The 21,800-nt window shown below is 36.4% G+C and overlaps 1 protein-coding gene across 6 annotated transcripts in view; it reads left to right on the forward strand.

The window, feature by feature from the left end:
- SPAST (spastin) overlaps positions 1-21,800 on the forward strand; it is a 42,161-nt gene that overhangs the window by 13,660 nt on the left and 6,701 nt on the right. For all 6 annotated transcript variants that reach the window (XM_026102571.2, XM_026102568.2, XM_026102570.2 and 3 more), the window contains 12 exons: positions 4,832-5,019; positions 5,997-6,130; positions 6,430-6,523; positions 9,544-9,618; positions 11,601-11,672; positions 12,189-12,264; positions 12,827-12,918; positions 14,010-14,089; positions 15,310-15,352; positions 16,007-16,086; positions 19,171-19,241; positions 21,418-21,458. In XM_026102571.2, the coding sequence (XP_025958356.1) occupies positions 4,832-5,019; positions 5,997-6,130; positions 6,430-6,523; positions 9,544-9,618; positions 11,601-11,672; positions 12,189-12,264; positions 12,827-12,918; positions 14,010-14,089; positions 15,310-15,352; positions 16,007-16,086; positions 19,171-19,241; positions 21,418-21,458 (1,046 nt within the window). The remainder of the gene's footprint in view (positions 1-4,831; positions 5,020-5,996; positions 6,131-6,429; positions 6,524-9,543; positions 9,619-11,600; positions 11,673-12,188; positions 12,265-12,826; positions 12,919-14,009; positions 14,090-15,309; positions 15,353-16,006; positions 16,087-19,170; positions 19,242-21,417; positions 21,459-21,800) is intronic.

Genomic DNA, 21,800 nt, shown 5'->3' on the forward strand with positions numbered 1-21,800 from the left:
TTGTTTTAAATGTCAATAAATTATCATCTGCACTATTGCCTGATCAAGTTGGGTTTTTAATAAAAACCTTGGTTTTTATGAAGTGTTGAGATATGGTCATTCATGATTTTAATGTCAAGAAAGGGCCTTTTTTGCAGGATGGTTAAAATGCAAATGTTTTTCTCTCTGTCAGTTGCCATTAAAGCCCAAACTCCTTAAAGACTTTTTTGCATCTTATGTCTGTCTGACTTTCTCACAGCTATGTTGCATAATTTTTATATTTCCAAATCACTAAATTTGAGATTTTTTTTCTCAAGATAGCATTTGTATTAACCTTTCAGAGCCACCTGTTTGCTGTTTCTAGCATAAGTGACTACCTATCCCTGTCTTTCTCATTCATAGTTTTCTAACTTGAACAGCTACACATTTTGTTCCATTTGAAAATGTATATGATGGGGTTATATAAAACTTCATTATAAGGGGTAGAACCTAGCCTTGAGTTACAGGAGACTTGCACAGCAACTTGTCTTAAAAGAGTAGTAACAAGTAGACTTGACCCCAAACTTTATTTTGGAGAATGTATTTTTTTTAATATTTGTCACTCTTGTTCTCATAGTTGTTTTAGATTAGATGCAAAGCAATTTACCGGATTTTTTTCTTCAGACATGCATATTCTCCTTTACATTGTGTGGGTCCGTCTGTTTTTAATAGATGGGGAAGAAGATATCTTTATGCCAGTCTATTACAGTAGTTCCAGTATATCATTTCACATTCAGCATTAAATCTCAGCATAATATGCAATCAGAGAAAGCCTTATATTGCACTTTCTTAGCACATTAGTACTGTATAATCATTTTAGCTCAATTTGTACTCAGAAGGATTTGCTGGCATGCCTCTAATGATAGGGATATAGTGGCCAATGTCCTTCTGGTTGCAAAAATTTGACTATTAATACAAAGATGTGGTGGTATATGTGTGGTGTGTTTTTTTTTTTCCCCCCCCCTTTTTTGGCATTTCCCAAATGGAAAAACAAGTAGTAATATAACGTCCATTTTAACACCATAATTTGACAACAGTAGATGTTTTACTCACATGGCTCTGTCAGTTTAGGAAGGAAAACTATATCTCTGATCTGTTTAGCTACACTTTCGTGCAAAATGCAGAACAGGCTCTTGTTAGTTTTTGAAGCTTTCTATAAAGGAGTTATATTCCACTTGGTGCATTCAAGTAATCTGAATGTAATAATTGAAGGAATTATTAATTTGAAGCTATAATGAATGTTGATCCTGAATAACTATTGGTCTGGCAATTGGTAGATGTAGTTTATTATGTGATGTTTGCAGGAAATGTATAGCTAAGCAGTTAGTCACGATGTGACTAAGAAAAGTTATTTATATCTGTTATAAATAGGCATATGTAAGGAATTTCTAAGCAATATGCACTGCTGATCTTTAGGTTTTGACAATAAAGGCTGGAAACTGTTCTGCAGCACTGGAGCTGCTGCTGCTAATTTTGATTTAAAACTTTTTTGATGTTTAAGAAGTTATAAAACAGCATAAACTTTTTTTTTAAGACCTGTCTTATTCAGTTTTCAATGTACAAATCAAGAGATCATCACTTTGCTTTTAGAAACACAAAGGATGCTGCTAGAGCTGTGTGCTTAAAATGCACATGGGCGAAGAATTGTTTTCTCGATTGTTTCCTCGATTGTTTCTTTATTCCCAGGTGCTTAGGATAATCAAATTTCTCTTAAGGCTGATGGAACATATCCTTACTTTGCTTTCACTATACTTAACTGTCTTTAAAGACAATGCATTTTAACACTTCTTTCTGCAATGGAGTCTGGAATCAGGCGCATATGTCTGTAACTTATCTTAATTTAACCAATAGAAAACCTCAGACAAGTTTTTGCTGCCTGCTTGATCATCATCTATTTGTGATGTGTATATACCTAAGTACCAAATTAAAGTTGCAGGGATGCTCTTTGGACCAGATAGCTATTTTTTGTTTATGTTCTAATGGTGTTAACTAGAAGCTTTAGAGTAAATTAACCAGTCCAGTCAAGAATTAGAGAATAAAATCAGAATGATCAAGCCCATATTACTGTCCTTTAAGTATATGAAATAGACTACTGAATTCTTCAGTGTCTTGAATATATTTGAAAAACCACGGTCTCTTTTGTGATTAGCACATCTGCTAGACACTTCCTCAGTATTTATATAAAACAATAAGAAAATTGGCAAAAGGCCACTAGAAATATCACATAAGTTTTGGCCACTCGTGACAAATTTTCAGTCTTAGGGCTATGTAGATGACAAATACAGATAAATAAGAAATGTGTGTTCTGAGGGTTTTGCATTTATTACAGCAAAATATAAGTTAAAAGGAAACAGTAGGAACTGTCATTCTATATTGAATGAACCATATCTGTGTTTCTAAAAAGAAATTTTTCATACTTTAAATAGGTAGACTTCAGATAAACTTTCATTTTTAACAGTTTGATCAAATTCTTTATTTTATATTTGCTGCTTCATTGAGAATTTGTATAACTAATGAAATCTCCCTGTTGAGCTGATTCATTTGCACTTCTTTCTTTCTGTGCTACTCGTCCGGATTGACCACAGAGTATACATAAACTTAGTGGTCTTGATTCCTGGAGGTTCAGCTAGACTGAATTGTAATTTGCTTTTTAAACCTCTCTATTTTCCCTTTATGTTCTCCCTGTATTTCCAGCTTCCTGAAATATTCCTTACCTGTGCAATTTTATGATACTCAAAATTACTATCTATGTATGTATCCTTCTTAATAGACAGAGATTATTTTGGAAAAGGCTGATAATTCAGCAACATGTTAGGTTGAAGGAGTTGGGGAAAAAATATTTTGCTTTTTGAAGTCTTCCCATGTTGTCTTTAAGCCAACCATGCAAATGAGGCTGAAAAATAAAATGTGAATGTTGTATTTTGATTGGACAAGTCAGGGTTGGATAGCTAGGTCTTTTAATAGATGGATATGCTGCTTTTTGACTTTGAAAAGTTAAAAAGTAAACTTAAGTTGAAGAGTTTTTTTGATTTGGAAATTACTCTGCAGGAATGTTAAGTAAACTTACCAGCTGTGGTTATCTGAGTGATTCGGTCAGATGGCTGTCTTTACAACAAACATTTTACAGCTATGATGCAGTTGCTTGTATTCTTCAAGTTCCCTCGTTTTGCATGTTGATACATCTGCGTTGTTTATGATGGCCCCTGCAGAACTTCTGTAACTTCTTAAAAGGGGTAGCTTTGTGACTGAAGAAGGGCTGTGTACCTACTTGTTTTGGAAGCTTCTTAGGCAAACTAGTCATCACATGGATAACTGCAGGCTGTGTAAGGATTTGCTCCTCAGAGTATGTAGGGTATTTTTTTAATATTTAAGGAGTCTTAAAACATGGTAGAAATTAGTTAACTCTTCTAAAGAGTAGAGTAAATATAGGTGTTCAGTTTAGTGATACTGTTTCACTGAAGTATTCCTACTTGAATTTTTAAATACAGCTTTCCAAATGATGAGGTTTTCTACCTGCAAGTATTTTTTCCCTGAGCTACAATTTCGTAAAGTAAAAATGCTTCATAAAAGCTTTAATCTGCTTAAAAATTGGCATTCTCTGGCCCATTGTTTGAGTTGTCTATTTTTAAAATCTTATTAAAGAAACTTGTAGCTGAAGTCCATCTTGAGCTTCCTTAACTCTGAGGCTTTAGCTGTCTACCTAATCAAAAGGCTCCTTAATCCTTTTTATAAGGATATAAAATAAGGCATTATTTACAGCTTCCATTTCAGCCAACAATACTTCAAAATACAGCCTTCAGTACTGTATTTGCACAACACACAAACCATTCTGGTGCTGTGCTGTAATTGTTAACTAACGTGACCAACCTGTATGCTTGCTAAAGGGTGTCCTTACCGCTAGTCTGTGTCCTGATGCATTACGTTTGCCAGGTCTGAGCCAATGAACTTTATTTCTCTGTGACCCTTATGGAGAATGCAGAAATCAAGTGCTGCCTACTTCATTTCCTCTTGATCAAAATGGCCTTTTTTAGTTTTATCACCTGTGGCCACTGTGTTAAACTATTTCAGTCACCAAACCTGAGACTTTGCTGCTCCAATATGGAGGTGAATTGGAGTCAGTGTGAGTGAAATGCCAAGCGTTGTTCGAATTTCATGTTGTAATGTTTTAAGACTAATTTTGAAAGTAGGAAGGTAAGCTGCTGCAGAGCTACTCGTTCAGAATTTACGTACCCTTTGAGATTTCTGAATTGAAACAAAGTTGTAAGCAAAATGCTTCCAATAGTTGCTTCCAGTTATAGTTTTTAGTTTTCCCAAACTAAAATGCCTCAGTAAAGCTTCTGTGCGTGGAAGATGCTTGATAAATTGTTAGCTAGTGTCCGAAGTAGCAAGCCTACTAACATCACTTAGGGAATGGATGCTCTGAATCTAGTGGATTGAAATTTGGGCATTTATTATAATAATCATTTTCAGAAGTTCTGGGGGAAATAATATTTTGGTCTGTTCTGTCTGCTCCTCTCAAGTAACAGAAGGTGTTCTTCCCTTGTTACAGGGCTTTAATTAGACTTCTCCAGCATTTGTAAGATAGCTGTAGGTTTTGAGAGCGCTTAAAAAAAATCAAAACTTACTTTAGCAGAAAGCTACAGCTAATATCTCCTTGAAAGTACTGTAAACCTCTGTATAGAGCCTATGTTATTTTAATTCTACACCACATGCATGAACAATGTTATCTTCAGGTTGGGATTGATGATAAAAGTATGAGTGCTAGTTAGTATGATTGCTAAAAATTTTCTCATGGCATTGGTTTTCTTTGTAGAGAGTGGAGCGGTTCCGAAAAAGAAGGATCCATTAACACACACGAGTAATTCCCTTCCCCGTTCAAAAACTGTTGCAAAAACTGGATCCACAGGCCTTTCAGGTCACCATAGAACACCTAGCTACAGTGGGATATCGGCTTCTTCTGTATCTAGACCAGCAACTAATCCTGCAACTTCAACTCACAAGGTATGCTGAGGATAGATATACCTGTATATGATTGGACATTTCATGCAAAATCCTGAACAAACTCTGGATTTACTGCATTTACTTTTGTTATCATACCACTACAATGCTACAGTATATGTTTTCGTAATATAAAAACTAAATTTTTAGGCCGATGCGCTCTAGACTAAGCTACGGAGTGAATTTTAGAAACCAGAAAGTGAAAAAGATGACATATAACTGTAATGGTAGTAGTGAATGTAATACTTTGTTTTGAAATCTGCATGGGAAACTGAGGAAGACTTAACTAGGGTAAAGATAGATATTTTTCCTAGTGTATAAATGATACAGGAAGTAGGTTTTACTCAAGAACTGTAGAGTGTTTCCCATGTGTCCTTTCACAACCAAAGTATGTCTGCACAGGTTGCACTGTGAGCATGCTGGAAGGCTAACTATGGTTGGATTGTGATTGAAATATAAAATTAAGTCCTGTACTAATAAGGCAGAAAAATGCTGCAATTCTTTTGCTCCTTTTTTCCATTCCTCTCCCTATCTCTCCTTCCCATACCAGCAAGGTAGAACAAAGATGAGGAAAAATTGACAGAAAAAGAGCATAAACTTGATTAAATGTTATTGCTGCTATAATATGAGGGCATTTAAGGGGCCTGTTATCAGAATGTTACAGCAGTTGATGCTTTTGCTTATATGTTTTGGGAATCTGTGACTGTCTGTCATTTTTGGTGTATACCTTAAATAAAATTAATTTTCTTTATAAATCTGATTTTAATAATAAACAAAAGACAATTTACTACCGGAGCATAACATGCTGTATCTATGGCTGAATATAATAGTGTGATTTGTAGTAAAATACACTATAAGAATATCTGGTATTTGTTAATACATTAGATTTTACAGGGTAAAATGGAGTGTAGAAGAAATTTTGTTAACGATACGCTTTACACATATCAAATGCTTTTTTTCCCTCCTCCCCCCCCCCCAAGGCTGCTCCTAAAAATAGCAGAACAAATAAGCCTTCAACTCCTACCACTGCTGCTCGAAAAAAGAAAGACATGAAGATATTTAGAAATGTGGACAGTAATCTTGCTAATCTCATCCTGAATGAAATTGTTGATAGGTAAGTCTGAAGAAAAGTGGGTTCTTCTATGCTGATACTCAGGTACCTTCTTGAATTTGTTTTTCATTCAATACAATCTTGTTCCTCTTGGAATGAAAATAGGCTTTTTAAATTGTTACTTGGCTAAAAGAATGAAAAGTCAAATCAAAAATGCTTATGTTGTGAAATGGGTAGCATAATAAATTGTAGTTTGCTCCAAAATGGTTCTGTGTAAATAGTCAGATACATTAAACTAGTCAGCTGCAGCCAAAAAAGAGTATCTCATTGTTAGGCTAATTAGTATTCCATTTCTTTGTTAGTGGGCCAGCTGTCAAATTTGATGATATTGCTGGGCAGGAACTGGCTAAGCAAGCTTTGCAAGAAATTGTTATCCTTCCTTCTCTTAGACCTGAGGTAAGCAATTGAGTATTGTTGTCCTTCTGTGATTAAAATCAAAAAAATGTATTGTACTTCACACATGAAGTGATGATTCTTGAATCCTGTCTGTGCTGCATATGATTGCTTTAAATAGCTGTGTGGTGACAGTCTTCCTGAAAAAGGAGGACAAAGAACATGTGTGTTAAAATACTACCATGAAATTCTTAGTCTTCTGGTTAGTCAATGTAGGAAAAGGTAACTGAGGTGATAGCTTTTTTTAGAAACAAAAACAAACAAATTACTGAGCCTGGCTGTTCCACATGATAAGCTATTCAGCCAACTTTGGATGGAAGTTTCTGAGACAGAGCTCAGAATTGGAAAAGTGAAACAGATTGTATAAGTAAGTTATGATATAATTTGATGGAAAGTATTAAATGGGTATTGTGGTCACATTCTCTGTGTGGGTGTTCAGATATTCTGAACAGGCTGTTCACAACAGAAGTGTGGTAGTGAGCAAGCAAGTATGTTCAGGTGTGTAACGTGGGGGTGGATTTAATTTTTATTGGGCTTGATGGAAATTGGTTATTCAGGCTTCTGCTAGGCTCAGGTCTGATCTGCATCACAGTGGAATTTTGTGAGCCATTGGTGTGGGTTTTTTTAATTTGTTATCTTCTGAAGATGATGGACTTGCTAGAAACTTTTGCAAAAACTGAACGCAGGAGTGGGAGTGAAGGGGTGTGTGTGTGTGTGTGTGTGTGTGTGTGTGTGTGTGTGTGTGTGAGAGAGAGAGAGAGAGAGAGAGAGAGAGAGAGAGAGAGAGAGAAAGAGAGGTGGATGCTGATGCTGGCTGGTGATTGGAGTTGCTTTGTGATCTTCCAGTTTCATTTTAATACAGTTTCTGCCTTTGAAAGGTGACAGAAAGAAACCCAAACCTGGTATAGCATCACAGAAATACTAGGCCTGATGCCAAAGCTTTGTTTTCATCAAATATGTGTGTTCTGGTATTCTCATACAGAAGGAAAATGTCATTCTAGTGTCTCAATGTTATTAAAGTGCTTTAGGATGTCAAGTTCATCCTTTAGTAACACTTCTACAATGAGCTCAGTGGGAAAGTTCTTGAAATGTGAAGTTTGGAATAGTTATGGCTCTTCAGGTAATAGTTGATAGTTTCAGTAAGGACTTTTCCTTAATTTTGTAGCTATCAATAGGCCTGACCTTGGGATAGTTTGAGATATAACAATAACAGAGAAACCTGCAAATTTTTAAACTCTCTTCCCTAGAAGAAAACAGTTCAAGTTTTCTTTTTTTATGAAAGAACATAACAGATGTGGTAACAATAGGGGAATATTTATTCAATTAAATGCTACTTCAGTGTTAACTGCAATGGACTTCTGGGTCCCAAACTTAAATTTAAACAAACCAATTAATGATATTTTTGTAGGAGAGCAAGAACTGAGGTGAATGGATAGAAATCATTGCCTTAAAAACATAATTGCAACTGTTTCAGGAATAAGATGCTAATAAAATGGTAACTATTAGTTCAGACCACATGTTAAGTATAAGTAGTGTGTTAAGAAAAAGTTTTAAAGTTTTATGTCTCAATAATAAATGGCAGTTGCAGCTGAACTATTTAGGGAAAGACAAAAGTGAGAGTGAGTTTAAGATCTGGTCTGGAGTACTTGAAGATGACGAAGCTTCCAAAGAATGATTTCAAACAGATGAGTCAGGCAGGAGATGTATGTGATAGTGTAACATGGAAGCAGAAACACTTGAGTAGTGTAACTATTCAGGTTAAAATCCTGCAATGAATTTTGAGCGTAAGTGGTATGTATTAGAGCAAAAAATCATGTTGATAACTGTTTTGGGGATCAGGCATAGCCAAAATGTTGTGAAAGATGGAATACTAGAAAAAATGCAAGTTTATCATCTCACAGACAGGGTAAACTTGTAATGCAGTCTTTCTGACAATGGTATTTAGACATGGTTTATATCAGTGGTTCTTGAATATTCCAATTTTATGCTAACGAATTATTGGAAGCTAAAGTGGAGTGGTAAGCATGAGCTCCATAAATGGAACTGTAAAACTCTCCAGAAAGTGCTAAGATAAAGCACTGGGGATAACAGACTACAAAAAAATGGAAGAGATGCATTCAATGAAAGTTCGTAGATTTGGTTGCCGTAATGCCAGATATGATTGGTGCAATTTTATACTGTGTCAAAGAAATACAATGCAAAATGAGAGGGTGGAGTTTAGCAGTGTTAAAAGGGAATTTGGAGGAAGTAGGTAGTAATTAAGTAATATTTCAAATAGTTTTGGGCCAAAACTTAAGTCTAATGTTTCATTGAAAAAAGAATCGAGGAAGATGGAACTTTTTCTTCCATATGGAGTTAATAGGGACATTGCTGCTCTGAGTTCTGTCCTACACTTGTGTGTGCATGCGTGTGCTACTTTTTTTTTAACTTGAATTTGATGCTTTAAACTTGATAGACTGGTCTGCCTTGAGGCATATGTTTATGGTGTTTTACTCTCCTTTCACAGTACATGTATGCACAGAATGATCATGGCTTAAATTAACTAGTGTGTGGGGAAACAATAGTGATGTGTGCATTAGCTCAAGTTAGTGATAGCAAGTATGAATCTCTAAGAGCCTGTACATTTGTGGTACTGTTACTATTGCTACCAATGCTATTTAGTGAGCCACACCTCAATCTTAAGACATTTTCTTACAAAGGTAAATCAAAAACATTTCTGGTGGTGGTGGTCGTTGTTGCTTCCCCCCGCCCCCTTCCCGGAGTAATTTATTTTTCTTCTCTAAGCACACCTGGTTGAAGCAAATCATGATTCTAAGAACCAGTTCAGTTAGTGGCTGTTAATGCTGGCAAGGCCTTGGAAGAGATTTTAGGATTTCTTTGGTATAAAAAAATCTTATTCTGCTTTTTATTAAATAGTTTTATGAAAACTTACTAACATGAGGCCAAGTAATAAGTCCAAGTGAACATAGACTAGGTTTGTAACAGTTTAACTCTTTGAAGGTAATTTATTGTGTATTTTTCAGTTATTTACAGGACTTCGAGCTCCTGCACGTGGGCTGTTGCTGTTTGGCCCACCAGGAAATGGGAAGACAATGTTGGTGAGAACTACTGCATGCATGAGTTGATGTGCATGAGATACAACCATGAATGGTGGCCTTCAGTGTCTCTGAACTTTAGTGTTTTTCAGCAGTGTTTTATGTTGCATGGTTCTGAGCAAATGCTAATAAGTAGATGGCTTTTCATACATAACTGTTCTTGAAACAATTTATTTTATGGAAGAAGTCGGTATCTTCTGTTTCAGGGGGGAAGCTTGTCAGAGCAATGCTTGCACATTATGCTGTAAATGAGATTGGAGCTATTTTTGGAGCTACCTCCTATGTCTGTGTGCGTTGTAAAGAAACGTGTGTGTGCACATGTCTGAATGCTCATCTTTTTGGTACATTTTGCTTACATTCTCAAAAGTCTAAACTGCATCGCAACACTGGAGAATTTTCTCAACTCTGAAGAGGTCAGGGTAAGCTTACTGTTGCTTACACGGGGGAATTCCCCACTATGGAGGGATGAAGGTGACGTTGAAACAGTTGTGGTCAGTGGCACTGAGATGAGATTCTTTAACTTGGTACTTCCAGTCTCTTAACAGTGAAAAGATTCTTTGTAATAAATATGGGTGTTGTAATAATGAACTACAAACTCTTTCTGGATTTGTGTTACAATTTCAATTTAATTTGAAAATACAAAATTGTTCTTAACTGTGAGTGGTTTCTTTTTTTGGGGGGGAGTAAGCTGCTAAGCTGTTCTTGAATTAATTCTCTTTTAATATCTCAAATAATATTTTAAAACTTAAATTAGTAAATCCAAGTTTCTCTTTCTAGAGAAAGTACCATGGTAAATTGCGTACATCAAAATAGTCTGCTATCCACTAAAATATACTAGAAGCGCAGGCATTTTTTGGAACTGGAAAGGCAGCACAGTAGCAAGAAAGGGGTTTCCATCTTTTTTCCACAGTGCTGTGCAAGAAACGTAAGTCCTCTAGGACTGTCTGGCTTCTTTTCTGGGCCACATGTGCCAGGTTCAGGGAACCAGAGTGAAAAGACTGTGCAGCAGCCGGGAGCGTTGCGGTCTTCCCGTATCACATGATGTGGGTGCAGCTGCACGGTCCCTTGGCTCATAGTAGAGCTGGGTCAGCTCAGAAGCACGTGAGCCTGAATGCTGCAGCTCACTTAGGATCATCTGTTATGACTACTGGAGCATAATGGCTAATCACTAAAATTTATGATTCCCTGGTCATATAGGTTTTTTAACTAAATCTTAAATATGATGAAACTGTTATGAGGGTAGTATTTGCAAGTGTTTTGGCTGAACTGATTCTTTTTCCCAGCTTTTCTCTGAAAACAGCCTTTGTAAAGATAGGGTGAGAAGAAGGGTAAAATTGTTAATGTAGTTTGATCCAACTAAATTATTACACTAAATGAATTTTTACTGTTTTAAATGTCTACTCAATACATTTTTGAGAGGAGTTGGAGACTTGTATTCTTCAGTAAGCAAGTTGTAGTTGGCTATGGCATTGTGATTAGAAAAATAAAAGGGAGTCTCTAGTGGTTGGACTACTTAACCATTCCTATTTGTAAGTGGCTGGTATAGAAGTTTTCTGTAACATTTACAAGGTATTCCTTTGAAGGAAAAGGTTTTTTCTATCATCAATCAGGACATGAGTGACAGCATCAAAAGCAGAAAGGTTTGCAGGTTTGAAAATCATAATCTGAAATACCTGTTTGCAAACAGTCTCAACAGTCTTCAAATAGTAATCAGTGGATAACATTGTATTCTTCAGTATATGCAACATACAAGTGTGCTTTTGACCTTTGAGAATGAAGGCACATTTCAGTACTGAGTTTAGAAGAATTCAGAGGGTGTATGGGAATATACCCATGTAGGGTTTTGATTTAGCAGAACTGTCAGTATGGCTGTTTGCTTTTTTCATGCAGTGTGCATTTATGTGAAATCTATTTTAAACTGTTTCCAAAGAAAACAACCTATCTTCAATCTGACATTTAGAAAGTGTTCTTTTTTTTCCTTCCAGGCCAAAGCAGTTGCAGCAGAATCAAATGCTACTTTCTTTAATATAAGTGCAGCAAGCCTAACTTCAAAATATGTAAGTAGCAGCTGTAAATCATGTTAATCTGAAAACACAAATATAATTGGTGCTTAAGAGGATTAGGGACTTCTGATGAGTCCTTGGTGCACTGGTTGCCCATAATTGTAGAAAAGTGTCTGATGAAGTCAAAATTTTCTTCTGTGCCTGTGATACCTGAATGTCAAGGGCTTTTTCAGTTCAGGATGACCGTAGCTGTCACATAGAAGAGTACTTGTGAGTCTCTTCTTCCCCATGAAAAAGTAAAGGAAGTGAGTGCCTAAGCTCCCTTTGATATATAGACACCAAACTGTCTTCAAGTCCCAGCTGCTATCACTGGTAAAGTTGTAGTGCTTTTTTTTGGGACTGAAATAATGCTGCCTTATGTGATACAGAAATGGTGGTAATCTGAGAGTATAAGAATGGACTGAGCATTGCTGTTTGTAAGCAACTCTTTCTACGTGTCCTTATGTTAGCTCTCTTGTAATAAACTCTGTCAAAAAAATTTCCCACAAAAACAATTTATTGTTGTCTTAGGTGGGTGAAGGGGAGAAACTGGTGCGTGCTCTATTTGCAGTAGCCAGAGAACTTCAGCCTTCTATAATTTTTATAGGTAAGACCTTAAATGCTGTTGACTTCCTGTGTATTTTATTAAACTTTTAGATTTTCTTAGAGTCAAGTAAACTTTTGGGGGTAATTCTGCAGTCCAGAGGAAGAAAGGTGTCCCAGTCTCAGTAATAACTGGCAAGCTAATCAGTAGTTCCATATAGACAGTGTGTTAGATTTCTGTTCTCTTACTGAGTTGGTGTTAATAACCAGAAGAAATGCCCTCAAAACCACACATGCTATACTACCTCTCCAGAGTCAGTCCACTTCTGTATTAAACTTAAAATGTGAAAATGGGGTTTGTTTGTCCTGAACGCAGTTCATTATCTAGCAGGATTTTTTTCTCTTATCTATGGTTGGTAATATATATTTAAAGGACAACACATGGTAGCATGAAAAATCTATTTGGAAAACTGTAGAGGCTTTTTAACTTTACCAGGATCTGTCTGTCTCCTGGGGAATGATGATTTGAGCTCTCTTGGTGGCGTCCTGTATTAGCAAAGTAACTTAGGCAAATATGAGGGCTTTGATCTTGCAAGCCTAACTAAGATTTGTCTCTGTTTTTTCAGATGAAGTTGATAGCCTTTTGTGTGAAAGAAGAGAGGGTGAGCATGATGCTAGTAGACGTCTAAAAACAGAATTTTTAATAGAATTTGATGGTGTAAGTATCTAGTCTCGGGTATTGTTTGATTTAGCTGAATTGGCTAATGTGCTAGGTATCAGTACAAGCTGCAAATGAAGCACAAATAGGATTTGGCTGTTCAGGCTTAGCTCTGTCTCGTTCTTTTTTTTTTTTTTTTTTCTTGGTGGGCAAATAGCTTTTTTATTGCAGTTCATTTTTCACCTGCTAACTATCGTATTCTGGAAAAATCAGTCTAGAGTGAAAGGTAACAGCCAGTAACTTGGAGTTGAGCTGAAATGGTAGGTTGAAAGACTGCTTGGAAAAAGAAGAGAAAAAAGGATAACGAATAGAAATAATAAAGGAGCTGTGAGAACAAATGTTCTCACGGGGCAAAGGGGATACTTGTGGATTGCTCAGAGTTAAATCCTTGTTTGCAAGGGCATGTTTTGGTGAAGTGCATATCTTCACTCTGGCAAAGTAAAAGAACATTTCAGCAAGTCCATTTCATAGCAAGTCCATGAGGGATTTGACACCAGGTGCATGATGAAAAGTCTCTATATCCTAATGTTTTCTCTGTAGTTCGGAAGCTGTAAGCCTTCATAATCTTGGATATAAACCAAGTCTCCCAACTGAGTGAATTGGAGACAAAAATCTGTGTCAGTATACTGTTGAATAACTACTCATTTTGATTACCAGCTTTTGGCAAGACCTATATCAGATGGATTTCTGATGTGGTTTAGTGGTTCTGGCTGCGCCTTAGTCCAAAGTTTTGCTTTCCTTATTCTTTGTAGGCTTCAAAACAATGTTAGGTGTTAAAACCCACAACAACAAAAAGTCTTGCTTTTTTAAATGTAACGATTTCTGGATGACTTAACTTTTGAGTGTTTTTGCAGTTTGTGTTCTCCAACATTGCAAAATGTAATTGCAGAGCAACACTTGTGCTCTGGGGGCATGGCGAAGGAAGTAAATATAGGTTATAAACTTTTTCTTAATTTGTAGTTAAAAAGCATAACAAATGAGAGTATTTTACAGTGAGATTCCATCAATGCACTGAAAGCGTGTCAAGTCTTTAACTTGTTTTGCTGCATTACTACTTGATATAAACCAGACGCTGCCCTCCTATGTTATAGGTACAATCTTCTGGAGAGGACAGAATACTAGTGATGGGAGCAACCAACAGGCCACAGGAGCTTGATGATGCTGTTCTCAGGTATCAAAATGTCTCTTGCTTTGTTTGAATACAAGAATATGATGTTTATTGTGAACAGCAGGTTCTGATGCTTAGTGTCTGGTTATTTTAAATTTTGGACTATGTGGCAAAAGTTGTTTAGCAGCGTTAAATTTAGCTTCTCAAAGAGGTGCCCCTCTCTTCTTTTGGGATACCTACACACAAGCCTGATGACCTTGGAATTGTCTGAAACAGTGGTGCCTGGTGAGACCAAGTCAACATTTCATAACCCTTTTATCTTATGCATTGCTGCTTTTATTATTTGTATCTTAATGGCAGGCTAAAGGAAGAAGTTTGACCAATGAAATCTAGTATTGCTCCTCTCTGAATATTGGACTTGTGCAATTACATGCATACAGTGGCGTGTCCCATGCACTTGTGATAGATTTGCCTTTAGGAGTTCTTTGCAACAAGTTCTCATACTTGCTTCTCTCTTTATTCTTGATTGAGGAAAATAGGCATGTCAACACTGTGAACAAACAAAAAAATTCTAAAGACCTGTTTTGTACAGTGAAGAGATGCTTCATTTTGTTGCTGATAGTCAGGAAAGATATTTCTGCCTTTGGAGGGTTTCCTATCTGGAAAGAGCTTCATGACCTTGTCAAGAGTAAGGTGTCACTAGCAGCTCATGCATGTTGTTTATTTTTTTAAAATATAAATATGTTGTGGTGTTCTGTAGAATTTGATATAAGTGAAACTTTCACATATTTATCAAACCAAACATCGTCTCTGTGTGGACTACAGAAATGTGGTAGCTTGGCCACAGATAGTACTCCCTAGAAAAACCTTTGCCATTCTAATGGGTAGAAGAGTATAACCACATAATACAGTTACTTAATGCAAGTACAGATAATGAGAAGGTTGTCGCATACACTTCAGACTCCATTGCTATCTGACTTAGCCTACTGAGAAGAAACAGTAGGCAACAACAATCTCAGCTGCTTCTTGCTTTCATGTGTCCACTGTAATGGGATTAATAAGAGTAATGTCTATTATAAATCCTATGATTTCATACTCAATATTTGCTGTGAACATAGTTGGTTTTTTTGCCACTAATCCATATCGTATCCAGTTCAAATGCCTCACCTAATGGCGAGAGGCTACAGTTTGAAAGTTGTTTTCTAAGACCATTCTAGCATTTTTGTTTCTCTTTTTTCCTAACCATTTCTGACTGATAATCTTTTTTGTTCTGTTTTTTTAAGACGATTCACCAAACGGGTGTATGTATCTTTACCAAATGAGGAAGTAAGTATTGGTTTGCATGCATTTTCTTCAGTTCAAGATCAATTTTCTAAAATACAATAAACTATATTTTATAGGCTGTGCTTAACTTGCCCTGCTGGATGATTACAACTAACAGTCTTGTGAATTAACTGCTGACTCAGCTTGACCATATACACTGCGCTTTAATTCTCATGACTGTCTTAAGCTGTTACATTTTGATATGCTTACTAGTAGTAAATCTGGTAGTAACTTCTCCATATTTCTTGGTTAATGAGGCATTGTTTATACACCAGCAGGCACAGACAAGTCTGGAGTAGGGCTTGCAGGAGCAGGCTTGGCTGATTAGAGAGAATGTTTATTGGAAAAGATGAAAGTAGCTTTCTTAAAGTAGTGTTCTTCAGCTGAGTATCAGATTAAGGCTTTTGATGAGGATTCTAGTGTAGTATTTAGTGCCTGTTAACAACTAGCTGGACCCTTAATCTGATTATTTTAAAATCTCTCTTCCTCTCAAGAGATAATAATGTACAGTCTAATGAAAAGATTTATAGGCAAGTTCATACCAGAGTGAGGCCCAAAACCTAACCTGACAAACACGTAGTTCTGTTGTTGCAATAGAATTTAAAACGTATATCATAACAATGACCTTTTCATCTGATAAACACATCTTCTTTTCAGACAAGATTGATTTTGCTAAAAAATCTCTTAAGCAAGCAAGGAAGTCCATTGACCCAAAAAGAGCTGGCACAACTAGCTAGGTGAGTACTTCATAACTTTAAATATACTCTTCTACTGCATTAATTCAGATTATTTTATTAGTTCTGAATATAACTAATGTTAATCAACAGATGGTGATAAAACTTACTGAGAATGAATTGCATGCATTTTGGGAAGACATTAGAAGACATCAGAAAAGTGTTTTCCTGTTAGGCCATATGGAAGCGTGGTTCCCATATGCTTTTATATAAATGGGTGTGGGTTTTTTGCCTCCCCTCCTCTCCTGCTCAGGTCTATTGTTGAAACATATTCCTTGGTGCTTCTCTTACGTTCTGAGGAGGGAGTGAGATGTTTCTCCCCACCTGTGTCCCAGGAAAGGCAGCTCTCTTCCCAGATGCCAAAAGACAGTACCAATTTTCCACTTGGCATATATTCTGAATAAGAAAAGAAACAACTTTTTTTTTTTCTTCCCTGCTTGTCTGTTGCTGGGTTTTTTAAAGGTATTACCAGCATAGACTAGCAAGCATTGGTTAGATTCTTTCCAGTATCTTAACTAATGTTTTATATTTGATTGGAAAAACATTGGTTAAATGCCCTTCCTATTGTGGAACACTAAGCTGTTTTTATGTTTTTCATTATTAAGATTGATACAGTGCTACTGTGTATCATCCTTGGATTAAATACCTGCTTTTCCCACACAGTATTTGTAATGGATATGAAGAAAGCTAGACTAAAAAGTAGGTAAAGTGCCTAGGGCAGGAAGGAAGGAAGAAAACTGAATGTGAGATATCAAAAATGTTTAAGTGGCTGTAGTTCAGTCTCTTGGTCCATTTGTGGAACATGGAAGAAGTATGGAAGATTGTATAGAAGTGAATGCACTGCTGGATGTGGTATTTGTCCATTTCTTTGTGTTAGTAGCATTACAGAAATTTGATGTATAATCCAAATGAAGGAATCCTCTTGTACTTGAAGGAAGCTAGCTCAGGCTGTGTGTAGGCTGCTGTAATAGCTAACTGAAGGAAAAAGACAGTGATTTCAATTCTAAATCCAGATTTATGCACCAAATTACAAGTGCAACTTAAGCACATAATTTTGGAAGAGTTTATCCAAAATACCAAAGTTGAGGGCACTTTTCATCTGCCATCTTTCTTTTGGTTAGAGAGAGATTAGTATTTAACATACTTCATTATTTTGTGAACTCTCCCCCTCCACAACTTTTTCTAAACACTATGATGGAATCAGTTATCTCTAGGAGACTGAGCAATGCATCTTTTGCTGTAACCAGCCACTGTTCTAGAAGGCTGGGCTTTTTTTGTTAAGTTTTTCTTCAGGTAATCCGTACTTCCACTTTTTGCAAATTTCGGTAGTATTTATTGGTGACTTCTTATTTCATTGGAGAACTTCTTTAATATTAAAGTGTTTTGTTGGTTAATTTGGAAAATAAATCTAAAAAAGCTCCCACAGAGCAGGGGTCCTTGCTTTGATTTCTTCCTCATGATTCTGAGAATTTGGATAATCTATATGTCTGCCTGTGATATTGTGAGGAAACAATAGATAACACAATTTATCTTGCTTTCAGTTCACTTATGGTGGTTTTTCTTTTTCTTTTTTTTTATCAATTGAACTTTGAATATACAAGTTATTATCCACTACCATTGCCAGATCCTCGTGTGTGAGAGTCTAAACAGATCATTGACAAATTAAACAACCACCATCACTATGAAAATTTAAATAATATGTAATAAACCACCTATTCTTTAAAGAACAGCTATCTTAAGCTAAACCCAGCTGAAGAGTTGCTGTTTAGGCACTCTGAAGAACTATCACATGGCATTTGTCATCATTGTTCTGAAAGTATACAAACACTGTCTGTCTGAATGAAATAAAGCTTTAGAATCTTACCTGATTTTTGGTATAGGTCACAAACAGAAAACTAACTCAAACGTGTCTGACGTGTACTCATCCACCCTCCGAATTACAGAACCCAATTTTTCTGAATAAGGACTTTACCACTCTTATTTCATTTCCAAGCTGAAATATAATCATTCTTATTTGAAGCTAAATGTGAAAAATGTTTAGGCTTCTGCAGATAAGTACTGAGGCTGTGGCTCAGGCTGTTGCAGCCATGTCAAGTCCCTCACTTTGTTCTCAGTTGTTAGCATTTCCAGTTTTAGGCTTTGATCTTAACTTTGGAATCAGTTAGTGAGTCAGACCTAGCAGTATTAAGAGACCTGTTTTCCATGTGTAAACTATAGACTCTTTCAGTACTCTGATAAAATGCAGACTGCAAATTCTGAAAAGCTCACAGTTGATGAAAGCCACACTCCGAGAAGCCTGCCAAGTGCTTTAAGAGGCTATGTGTTACCAAACTTTCAACACGATTAAAAAAAAAAAGCAAGCCTTTCCACCAGAAGTAATGCTGTCTGTATTGTAACCTGCTAAGTAAAGCGGTGCTGCATCTTTTTTTAGGTTTGTAGTTACTCTTTTAGAAAAGTAGAATGTTGCACTCTGCTATGACTTTCTGTAAATGGCACACTGTGAAACTATTATTTATTTTCAAATTCAGATAATCCTGTTCAATTTGTAATAATATTTCTATTTTCACTTTTTCTGGCTCCAGAGTCAACTGAAACTGCATATTGTTTGTTTTGGTCAGAAAACTGATCATGTAATTTAATCATAGCAAGTGCATGTGGTATTTGATTCTAATTGCATTGATCGGGCTGAAAGAATACAGGACAGTTGAGTTTCTACTGTTATATTAACCTATGACAAATGATGACTAATGGTAGGGCATTTTTATAATAGAAACAGTAATATGGTTGAGATTAGTTTTCATCTACAGATCCTCGTAGGTTGCTATCTTTTTACCTTTCCTAGCATATTACGTAGGACTTAAGTATTATATTTAAATTTAATCTGGAAAAGACTTCTAAATAGAAATCACTTATGTCAAACGCACCTCTGATGTATTAAAATTGCAGAATGACAGATAGTGGTATTTCTTGTTGATGAAGTAACATTTTAATCATCTGCCATTAAAGTGAAGAGACTAAACACTTTCTTTTTTGCTTCCTTACTTTTATTTATTTATTTTTCTTTTCCAATCCCTTCTCTTCACAAAGAATGACAGATGGATACTCTGGAAGTGATTTGACTGCATTAGCAAAGGATGCAGCACTAGGTCCCATTCGAGGTAAGCTGTGTGTAGCTTTTTATATAATTTGGAAAAAAAATCAGTGCCCTTGATATTTGTATGTTGTATTTTCCTGCATCTTTACAAGTCTTAAACCTCTGAAATTAAGCTGTTAGCTTGGATCTCCATATGGTCTGTTCTTAATAATAGCATCTTGTATAAGCTTTATTCTATACAAAATCCTTCAGCATTTCACTATGTACCATTAAAAAGACACTTTTTGTGTGGCTTAAAAGGAAGGTAGGTAGGATGAACTGTTTTTCATTGATTTGTGTGCTTTTTCTCATTATTGCACCTGTCCTAGGCTAGTTTCAGTTCTGTCTAAAGTATTGCTTGAATAGCAGTCTTTGACTGCATTACTTGCTTTATAAACTGAGCAGTTCTTTCAAGTCCGCTGGAAGGAAGTACCAAAACAGAAGTCATCCTGACCGTTTTTTTGGGAGGGGGAGGGGGGGCAGAGGGGGAGAGGGTGTGGTTTGAATGGCATGACTTCTTATTTCTGAAGCTGCTTAATACCAGACTGGGATTCAGATGATAATTATGACTTAGAGTTTTACCTATCTTTGTTCTCCCTGTGACATTTCCAGCTTTGCAAGACAAGATTTTGCTTCTTTATTTAAAAAAAAAAAAAAAATCCTTTGTTCTGTTTCACTAATTATTTAGCCTACAGTAGCCACTTCTAAAGGAGCTGGTTATATTGAGTAGGGATCAGCAGAATGATTTTTGTGAAAAGACTGTGAAGACTTGATGCCTGTTTTCTATTTTCAGATATATTATCCTGACAAAGGTATTAAAGGCAGTCAGGCAGAAGGATTCTGTAATACCCTTGTATTATGTGTAAATCAGTTGTTGTAACGCCCTTTTAAAAGATTCAAGGGGGAGGAGGTGTGTGGGGTGGATGGGGTTTTTTTCAAAATCCTGTAGAATGTGGTTTTACCCATGCACTACATTCTTTGAAAGCAGATGCTTATATGTTACTTTTTTTTTACACACTTTCTTAAATAGCTACTTTTAGCTGTCGAAATAGTAAGGCACATGTCCCAAAATCCTGCATGAGAATTGGGAAACAGCACTGTAATAAATGGCTCTCACAAGAGTCATCTCCTGAAGACTTTGAAAATGTTTATTTAGAATGGCTGAATTAATAATATATACATTTAGCTAAGCAGGCTTTACTTTGCTGACATATTACTTCATGTGCAAGTCCATTTTGAAAAACCTGTAAAATGTTGTGTGACCTCCTACTACTTCTGCCTGTTTCTGACTTCCATATGTCTAGCATGTTCTTAGTGTCAGCCTTGCTGACACTTCCTAGACTTTTTTTTCTTGTACCCACAGAACAAAAAGTCTGCTGGGATAATGATGGGCTGATACTATAACACTATTAGAAGTAGAAATATGTGACATGCTGGAGAACACTGAAATGATTTAAGTCCCACCAGTACTGCTTATGACAAGATGCAAGTTTTTGTGTCCTGCCTGATTTTACTTCTGTATGTTTGGCTGATACTACCTTTCTGTTTCATGAAAGTGTGCGGAGTAGAAATTTGCATATTTTGGAGGAGGAGAGTGGAGTTGTGGGTTCCAGGAATACAATGGTGGAGGGAAGCTGTTAGGCTTGGTTACCGTTCTCCATGCTTCAGGAGGAAGAAAGTAGTTTTTCTACTACTGTGTACTGCATCTGTGGTGATGTGAAGTGAGAGCGGACTGGCTGGGGAGCTGATAAATGGGGAGGAAGGACCACGGACCTTTCTGTCCAGGCGGCTTAAGTAATATGCACAATACTGCATGAGTATGCTGGAAGACTCCCACTAACTTGCCTTGAGGATTAGCAGTAGGTGATATGATGATCTTTCTTTTTGTACAGTCCTTTTTTTTGTGTTTTAACAATGCCACCTCTGGAAGCATTGAACCCACAAAGTATAAAAGTGGACCTATTTTGACTGAAGGAGAGAAAACTCTACTGATGAACAGAATGCCAGATGGATTACTTTGTGGTTTTGCAGAGAGAAGAGACTGAATGTAGATGGAATATGATAAGGCAGAGAGAGACCATTTGTAGCTGTAGGTTTTTTCAGATTTGAGTTGCTTTTAATGTGCTTTAGTTGTCAGAAGTGCTTAAAGTTTTCTTATGAAGCTCACTGATCTTTTTTTTGTTTGTTTGTTTTGTTTACAGAACTAAAACCAGAACAGGTGAAGAATATGTCTGCCAGTGAGGTATGCTGTTCTTGCAGTTGTATTTTCCCCTTTGAGTAGGACACACGCACACAAGAAAATTTTAAGGTCCCTTTTTTAAGCACAATATCATATGAAATGCCTAGCATAACTTTTTTTTAGTGTTACCTTTTGGGTTTAACACCTATTCATTGAAGAAAATTCTTTACAACTAATGATTAAAGAGAACATCTGCCCTAAATATGTCTGAGATTCTTTGTGTAGTTTGTTGGTTATCAGGCTGTAAAGCACCCCTTCTTATAACTGGTCTCTGCAGTTCTCAGTTTCAGTAGGCTTTACTAACTTTTTGCTTATCCTTAACTGCAACTTGATCTGTCACCTGTT

This window comes from Dromaius novaehollandiae, chromosome 3 (genome assembly GCF_036370855.1).
Source record: "Dromaius novaehollandiae isolate bDroNov1 chromosome 3, bDroNov1.hap1, whole genome shotgun sequence".
Lineage (NCBI taxonomy): Eukaryota > Metazoa > Chordata > Aves > Casuariiformes > Dromaiidae > Dromaius > Dromaius novaehollandiae.